At 30.7% G+C, this 9,815-nt stretch overlaps 1 protein-coding gene across 1 annotated transcript; it reads left to right on the top strand.

Moving 5' to 3' along the window:
- The first annotated feature begins 9,005 nt into the window (after nt 1-9,005).
- On the top strand, nt 9,006-9,437 carry LOC121249324 (vegetative cell wall protein gp1). The gene has a single exon (XM_041148033.1). It carries the CDS (start codon nt 9,006-9,008, stop codon nt 9,435-9,437), a length of 432 nt encoding a protein of 143 aa, XP_041003967.1.
- The last annotated feature ends 378 nt before the right edge of the window (nt 9,438-9,815 follow it).

The following is a 9,815-nucleotide window of genomic DNA, read 5'->3' as shown; positions in this document are numbered from 1 at the left end:
GTGGGAATCAAAGTATAGAAGAGAACTTAGGTCTAAAGAGTTGAAGACTTTTAATCTGGCCCTCTTAACAAAACAAGGCTGGAGAATTTTGCAGAATTGGGATTTGTTACTTCACAAAATGTATAAGTCAAAATACTTCCCTAAAACAAACATTTTTGCTTCTACATTGGGTCCAAATCCCTCTTATGCCTGAAGAGGAATATGAGAAACTACCAAACTACTTCAATAAGAATGTCAATGGCGAATTGGTAATAGAAAATCTGTTCATGTTTTTCATGACCCTTGGATACCTGACCTTACTGTCAAACAACTTACTAATCAGACTATTGTAGAAGATAGGGAGGTAACTGTTGATTCTCTCATTGATGAAAATACTCAGTGGTGGAATGTGAAAAAAATTAGAGCTCCTTTCAATCCAAATATTGCAACAGAAATTTTAAAAATCACTATCTATCCCAATTCCAATGAAGAAAAGTTGTTTTGAAATCAAGAAAAGAATGAGATATATTATGTAAGAAGTGCATATAAGTTCCTTTTATAACAAATTAAAGCAGAATGTAGGAGCAAGCTCCATGGAATCCAGAAAGGGGTCATTTTGGAAGAGATTATGGCAAATGAAACTCCCTAACAAAATAAAGATCTTTAAATGGAGAGCTTGTCATGATGGATTGCCAACATTCCACAATCCGAACAAGAAACATGTAATTGTGGAAGACAAATGTACTTTTTGTCAACAACAAATGAGGACCCTGCACATGCCATGTTTTCCTATAAAGAAATCTGTTAGTATTGGAACCATTATATCCCAGCTATATAAAAAGTTGATCAATTGATGTATTTTTGGGATTTGGAAAATTTAGTTAAGGAAGAAAGCAATCATGAGGATTTGTCCACTTTCTTTGCAATTGCATGGGAAGTTTGGTTCAGAATGAACAAACTTATTTATGAAAATGTGTATCATGAACCAACACATGTAATTGAGTTTGCTATATCTTTGTAGAAAGTTCAAAAGGAGGTGCAACCCTCTATAAATAAAAAATCAAAGTTGTTGTGCTACTGGAAATCCCCTCCATAGGATATTTGAAGCTAAATGTGGATGGTACTATGTTTTTTTGTCAAAGGAAAGCGGGAGTGGGTGTTGTTCTTATAAATGAACAAGGTGATGTTATTCTAGCATGCAGTAAAACGGAAAATGAGGTGACAAATCCAGAATCTATTGAAGTTCTAGCTATGTTGAGGGGGTTTCAGTTTTGTGTTCAATGGGGTATCCCGAAGCTAATTATGAAAAATGAGTGCTTATTACTTGTTGATGAACTACAATTATCTGGAGAGAATTTCTTAGCTCTTGAAAATTTACTGAAAGAAATATAGAGATTGATGAAAAACTTTCATGAGTGTAAAGTGGTACATGTTCACAGAATGGGTAATGAGGTTGCACATCGATTGGCTAAATATGCATAGAATGTGGAGAATATTGAAATGTGGTGGGACTATGTCCCTATGTCTTTATCTCAAGCTATATGACTTGATAAGAACAATTTGTAATGCTCTTTGTTTCAATGTTATTGATATTTTCCTATAAAAAAAAACATCAATCTCATAAATCGACCAAAATTAACTTATTGATAGAATTTCAGTTTGTGAATTTATTTTTATAAAATATCTTTGTATTTAAAATATTTTTCAATATATATATATTTATGAACTTCGCTTGTGGTTGCTGTAGCCATGCATTAATCATTCACGAATAGCAACTTTCCTTTGGGATTATTTATGTGGAATCACTTTGTAATTAGAGTATTTTTCTAGCATTTATATGCAGAATAGCTAGCCATTCCATAAAAGATTCCCTCTATTGTATTTACGTGTGAAAGACATCAAAATCTATTTTTTAGTGCGCAAGATATCTAAAAAAGATATCTTATTTATACTAACCCACATTTAGACATTCTTCAATTCATAATATAATTTTATGAATTTCGCAATTTCTCTCCTCTCATATCTTTTTATTTATTATTACTCAAAATATAATTAATCAAGTTATATAAAAAAAATAATGAATAAACTGGTGTAAACTATAATTAAGGAAGAGTTACACCTACAGAGCATCCCGATCGAGGACTGACATGGCATACATGCCTGTCTGTCTGGATTGATTCTCAATTGAGCAATGATAACCTTATCATCTCAAACTTTATGACTTGATAATTATCTGTAAGTGTTTGTTTCTATTGATGAATAAAATTTAGATTTTTATTAAAAAAAAAGAAAAGAAATGGTAGCCTTACCATCCATTTACAATTTTTCTACAATTTTTTAATAGAATAATATTTTTTTAAAATTTTAAACACATCAAATCGAAAACAAAACTAAAATAAATATTTTAAAATATATTATTTTATTAACAAGTGGAAGAAAAATTATATAGAAATAGTAAGGATATCATTTCTCTTCTCAAGTTATTCCCTTTTGACGGCTAATTCCAATCATCGTATCTATATCCTCGTTAATTATAGACTGACTCCCTAACTTCTCATTTTATATCGACTATACCCCTACCTTTTTTTTTTTTTTCCATAAGCAAGCTTGCATATTATAAATAAAATATTACAAATATCTAAGGAGGGTCTTTCCCACTATCAATATACAAAATAGTAGTAGGGAATCTAGGGATAATCTCTAACAGAATGCTACCAAACAAAAAGTTTGCCTATTGCGCAACCAAATGCGCAAATTAATTTTGGAATCGATCTATCTTGTTAAAACTCCAGCCTATGTGGGATTTCAGCGAATTTGCAATATCGTCCGAAATTGACACTATTTTCCAGATATGTTCTTATTTATAAATAGAAGAAATCACCAATTGAGAATCTCTAACTAAAGAGATGGAGGGATAATTGAGATGCTCCGCCATTTTCAAAGCTAAATTTGCCACTAGTGCCTCTGCAATCACCAGGGCTGTACTAAAATTTTTCTCAGTCCAGATTTCGATGACTTCTGCTATTGAGTTTCTGCTCATTGCTAAGGCTAAGGAGAAAGAATTCCTAACTGCAGCATCAAAAGATATGCATATTTGATTTGTAAGAGGTTTTTGTCATTCCTTCTCCACTTTGGTGTTGATCTTTTCTTTCCACGCATGTAGATTTTCTTGATAAGAGAGATTCAGTTGTTATGAAAGTTTGTGAAAAGAGAGTTTCTTGTGATTATGCACTTGGTCCTTTCGAAGCCTCCAGATACCCCTGCCTTTTGTTTTTCTAGTAATTATGACATTTCCATTAATAGGACATTTCTGGTTTAAATGTTCAAATCACATGCTACTTTTTTATTTTTTTAACAAGGAAATGAGAGTTTGAAATCAGATTTTTAATTTAGAGAGCTGGGTTACATGTTATTAAGTCATCAGACTCTTAACATCACATGCTATTTATAACAAAACAAAAATAATAAATTGTTCCATCCAAAGGAATATAAAATTTGGGAAGAAGAGGACTATTCCAAATTGTATATCTACATACATGATAATGATTAAAACTAAAAACAGAGACTGTAACCTTATGCTATTGTAGACGTTTTTTTTTAATACTAGCAGTAGGGTAACGTCTAAGGGACGTTTGCCAAATTTTATTTTATTTATTTATTTATTTTTTTTACCTAGTGATTAAGGAAATGTTTTTTAATGATGTTGTGAATTTTTTATTTTTTTAAAAAATGTTTATGATGATTAAAAAAATACATGAAAAAAAAAGAAAAGAAAAATAAAAAAATGAAATACACATTCAGGACATATTTTTGGGCTACTTTTTTGTTAGCTGTAACAGTTCCCTTTAGTTAATTAAAAATATTGTCATATTTAAATTATGTTAAAACTCCAATTATTTATATAGTTATACTTTTTTAAAAATATTTACCAAAATTTCATCATTTATTTAATGATGAAAGATTAGTATTTTATAATTCAAATTTGATAATTTATTTATGATATGATATTTATATGTTAATTATCTATTTTAAATTAATTTAAATCAGTATTTAAATTTTTACCATTGGATCAAATTTGAAGAGTTATGATGAAGGGTTAGATTTAAATCTTAAAAAATTTCCTTTTCGTCTCGCTTTCTCTTTCTCCCTCTCTCTCTGCTTTCGCTTAGCCACATCTTCCCTCTCTCACCCCTTTTTTTGTTTTTTGTTTTACCTAGTGATTAAGGAAGTGTTTTTTTAATGATGTTGTGAATTTTTTATTTTTTTAAAAAATGTTTATGATGATTAAAAAAATACATAAAAAATAAATAAATAAATGAAATACACATTCAGGACACATTTTCGGACTACTTTTTCGGTAGCTGTAGCAGTTCTCTTTAGTTAATTAAGAATATTATCATATTTAAATTATGTTAAAACTCTAATTATTTATATAGTTTTACTTTTTTTAAAATATTTAACAAAATTTCATCATTTATTTAATGATGAAAGATTAGTATTTTATAAATTAAATTTGATAATTTATTTATGATATGATATTTATATGTTAATAACCTATTTTAAATTAATTTAAATCAATATTTAAATTTTCACCATTGATCAAATTTGGAAAGTTATGATGAAGGGTTAGATTTAAATCCCAAAAAGTTTCTTTTTCCCCTCACTTTCTCTTTCTCCCTCTCTCTCCTTCTGCTCAGCCACGTCTTCCCTCTCTCACCCGATCTCCTCCCTCAAGCAGCCGTGCACCACCGTGCGGTGTCACTGATCTCGTCACCGACCACGTCATCGACTTCCCCTCACGCCGACGAGCAAACCCCACCGTTGAGCCCCTTGGCAGCTCCTCCCTTCGCCGCACGCGAGCAACCCGAAATGGGTCTCAACGCTTGTGCCACCGCGGCTCAGCCCTACGCCACCACACCACTACCATTGAGCTCCTCTTCCTCTGGCGACCACCCCCATGGACCTAAGCCACCGTCGAAGCCCCCATGGCAGCTTTCATCTCCCCGCAACTCCCTCTCCCGCATGGGTCTCACACGGTTTCTCCACCATACCGCCGCCGTACGTTGTCCCCACGCCACCGCACCACCACCATCGAGCTCCTCTTCCTCCGGCGACCACCCCCATAGACCCAAGCCACCGTCGAAGCCCCCATGTCAACCCTCGTCTCCCCGCAACTCCCTGTCCTGAAATGGGTCTTCTCGTTTATTGATCATTACATATAATTCAATTAAGATATTGTATGTGGTGATTTTGTGATCTGTTGTGGTATTTTGTAATATTTTTGTGGTGATTTTGTAAAGATGATTGCTGTGAGGATGTAGAGATGGACGAAGAAGGGAAGCGTAAAATAAGAATATTGTTTATCACTGTTCATTACTGTTGATCTTACTATTTATCGGGCGATACACACTTTTAAGTATAAGGAGATATCATATATCCACCATTAAATTAGTAATAAATCACAAGAAAAAGTTCATAAATGAAAATATAAGTGATGCATGATTGTCGCGAGCTCATGTTGTAAAGTGTTGGATTAAGTGTGTAATGAAAGCAACCCTCCGGTTTAAGTGTCATCATTGAGTTTAGAACCTTAAGAAAACTACCGATGATAAGTTGGAAGGCATTAAAAAAAGAGAGGAACGAAAAGAAGTTCATGAGAAATGTGCATCACATTTAAAGTAGTTTTTTTTTTTTTTTTTTTTTTTTTTTTTTTTTTTTTTTTTTTTTTTAAGGAGAAAGAAAAAAGAGAAGCCTACCATGTCAATAGTAGTCTTTAAGTATAATTAAAAAGAAACATATTTTTCATTTTAAATTTTATTATCTTCTGTCATACCATTTTAATATATTATATTTTAAGGAATTGTTTTATTCAAATGATTGATTAATGTACTACACTAGTCAATGTGAAATCTGAATGATATGTAGTATTGTTCATTGTCAAAATGTGACTTTAAAGCAAAGAAATATATTAATCCCTATTGGGATCGTAGCTTCATTTGAATGCTAAGAATATCTCAAAATATATGAGAATATCTGATAATTGTAGTAAGTTATGATATTTGAATGAGTTTTGTGTAAGAGTGGATCCCATTGAAAAAATGAATAATAGTGAGTTAGGATGTATGAAGTAAGTTGGGATATATTTAACTTTTTATGAGAAGTTAAAAAAATGATGGGTCCCATCAATTGAGATGAAATAAGAGCATTGACATTAGTTTCATCAAAGTCATCTCTAAAATTTAGCTAAAAGTGAATGTTTTGCATAAAGGCAAAATCATTCAAGTTAATTTAACATTAGATTAGTCAAAATAATAATATAATATTATTTTTTTAATAATAATATTTTTAATTTTTTTTCATATTTTTGCAACTATACTAATTATATGTTAATTTAATTATTATTTTCCAACTAATTTTTTTTCCCCAACCTCATTGCAGCCTTGAATTCACGTGGCCAAAATCATTTGCAGCCTTGAATTCATGTGGGCACCTGGAATGAGGAGTAGATTATAGGACCAGAAATGTGAAGTAAAAAATAAACAACCAGAAATCTGAAGTTGTTAAAAAAAAAAAAAAATCCAGAAATGTGAAGTAAAAAAAACAATAACCAAAAATGTGAAGTAAAAAATAAACAACCAGAAATGTGAAGTTAAAAAAAAAAATAGCAGAATGTATTAATATTACTTTTGGAATAAAATATCACTGCAGTTGGTATGATATTTTGGAATAAAATATCACTTTTTGAAATGAACAATTTATCTTTAAATATGAAGATAGACTTAAAAATACCGTAGCTCAAATTTAGAGTTTTTACTATTTAATTACTCTAATATAAATCATTTCATCTATATTCTTTTAAATTTTGAAGATGTACTGACATTTGGTTAAGTCAATATCAATGCTCTAAGTTATGTGTTTGGGATGAGGGTATCTGAAATGATCATTCGAACAAAAATATCTGAGATGATCTATGAGATTCTCTAACCCAAATGCAACCTTAAATTCATTTTTTTTCCTACATATTTCGAAACAAGGAAGAAAGGGCTTGATAATAAAATTTCTTATAAGATCTATGTCTTAAGGAATTCTCATTGATTTTCTTATAAATTTTCCTATAATTTGGTTAAAAAACACATTTCTTAAAATTGTTTTCTAAATTTTACTCATTTTTAAAAAATTTTTACATTTTACTTCTTATTCGTTTTCTGTTCTATTAAAATAATATTTTTTATTATTTCTTTATTATTTTTTCTACTCCTTTATTTGAACATCTTTAATTATTCATTTTTCTGTCTTTTCAGGAATGATCCGAAGAAAACTTTTTAACTTATTTTTTTCACTTTTTCGTAATTATGTCATTATTTGTTGTACTCATATTTTCCATATTTCATATGTAACGATTTTTTTTTAAACTACTCATCTCTCTAAATGAAAATATTTTAAAAATTAGTGCTTTTGTAATAATAATATTTTTTTAAAAAAATAATCCTTCCACAAATGGTCAATTTTTTTAAAAAATTGAATCATTTCAATGGTGACATTTTTTTTCAAATTTCAACCATGACAAATATGATTACAAGAGAAAATATAGATGATTGGAATAAAAATTTATTGTATTTGTCAAAATAAAAAAAATATATAAAAAGTGATTTAGGGATGAACAGTGCTCCCCAAAAATAAAACTTTTTCTTAAAATATGACAAATAAAAATATATATAAAAAGTGATTTAAGGATGAACAGTACTCCCCAAATATAAAACTTTTTCTTAAAATAGAGAATGGGATGAAGAGGTACTTTTATAAAAAATTAAACTTATTTCTTAAAATTTAGATATTTAAAGGATTTAAAAAGCGGATCGGAATGCTTTTAAGGCAAGATTTGGATCAATTTCGTGAAAGTACTACACCTACTAGACGTGGAATAATGTTATATATAGTCGTAAAATATGTAAGTGTCATATAGTTATTTTAAAAAAGAGTGAGGTCTATTATTAAAAAAATAATTTTTTTATGTGAATCCTGTATATATTCATTTTTTTAAAATAATTATACTGTTCACATCTAACTCTATTGGTCCCAAGCTAAATCCTATTTTATATTGTACATTTAGAGTGTGTTTGGATGTTGAGTTAAGTTGAGTTGAAATGATAAAATATTGTTAGAATATTATTTTTTAATATTATTATTATTTTAGAATTTGAAAAAGTTGAATTGTTTATTATATTTTGTATTGAAATTTTAAAAAGTTATAATAATAAGTTGAGATGAATTGAGAGTAGTTAAGAAACCAAACGAAGCCTTACTCTTAGACCATTTAATTCGTTCGAGGTTTCGAGCATAAAATTAATAGTTTAGAAATATAATAACGTTAGATATAATCATAACTTAGGTAAGTGTTACGATATTATTTTTTCTAAAAAATTAATATTTATCATTAAAAAATTAATTTTTTTAATATAAATCTCAGATTTATTATTTTTTAAAAATGAATATATAAAATTTACACACGTGACAAGCAACTTGATGTAATCATAAAAGAAAATTAATAAATACACATTATTTTTTACAATACATTATATAATTATATTTTGAAATAAATGATAGTTTAATAAAATACTTTATAAATTAAAATTACTTTATAAAAGTATCCACACTTTAAAATATATATTATAAAATATATTATGAAATGTATTGTATAGATATCATTACTTATTATCAAATTTACACACGTAGATATAATCATAAAATACTATTTTTATTAGAAAAAAAATAAAGAGCACATTAATTAGACTTCACGTGACAAGCATCTTGATCTAACCCTTGACCCAATCCTTAAAACAACAGACAGCAAGACCAACCAACCAACCCCCAATGCTCACCCCACTCTCTCTTGCTCACGCCCCCAACGCCATGACTGATGAGAAAATTACGACAAACACAGACAAACCCATATCAGATTCGAGAATTCCCGAGTTCAAATCTTTGAATCAGCAAACCCTCAGTCCACCACTGTGAAAAAAGAAGCAATGTGTTATGTGGGTAAAGCTACAAAGATCTTCATCTTCATTGTCACAGTGTTGGTGGTTCTAGGTCTTGTCTTGGGATTTGGACTTCTCCGCCACGCCCTCCAGAAGACCCATAAATGCTCCGGCGACTCCTGCCATTCTTATTCATCTTCTCCGGTAGCGGTGCCCTTCCCCAACCCTCTTTCCGTCCCACCTACCCCACCTAATCCGAATCCAAGCCCCGATCCCGGCACCTCCAACCAGCCCAGCCCAGCTAATCCTAATCCTAACCCAAGCCCGAGCCCACCTCCACCGTACTCAAACCTAAGCCCACCCCCACCATCCTCTGAACCACCTCCTCCTCCGCCGTCAACGCAGCCTCCTACAATGGCGGCGCCGCCATCAAATCTCCCGAGTCCTGCGCTGGTGACACCCGGCCCTGTGCATGGTTAGCTCTTTTGTTTTGTTTTTTCTTTTTTTTTTAACGTAAATCTTAGATATAGGACAATGTGGGTTGATGTTGTGGGCTGTTCCTGGTTCTGGTTTTTCGTTACTGTGGATTTGGTTTCCTCGGTTTGGAGCATCTTTTTTTGCTGCTGTTACTACGAATCTTTGGTAATTCAATGCATTTTTTTATACAATTTTTTTTTTTTTTAATCTATTTGCAATGTGGAATTGGTCCGGCTCTTGATGTCACTCCAACTTGTCCCGTTTAGATTGTCTTTTTAACAGTGGATTGGGTGTTGCTAATGCGAGTAATTAGGACTAACATCCGCTAAATGTTTAGGTCGAGCTGTCAAGTTTTCGCAATGTTCAATGGTTATCTGATTT

The sequence above is a fragment of the Juglans microcarpa x Juglans regia genome, chromosome 2D, assembly GCF_004785595.1.
Source record: "Juglans microcarpa x Juglans regia isolate MS1-56 chromosome 2D, Jm3101_v1.0, whole genome shotgun sequence".
NCBI classification, from domain to species: domain Eukaryota; kingdom Viridiplantae; phylum Streptophyta; class Magnoliopsida; order Fagales; family Juglandaceae; genus Juglans; species Juglans microcarpa x Juglans regia.
This window is presented reverse-complemented; position numbering and strand designations above follow the sequence as displayed.

Coding starts and splice junctions, on each gene's coding strand:
- LOC121249324 (XM_041148033.1), top strand. CDS start 9,006: ATGTGTTATGTGGGTAAAGCTACAAAGATCTTCATCTTCATTGTCACA.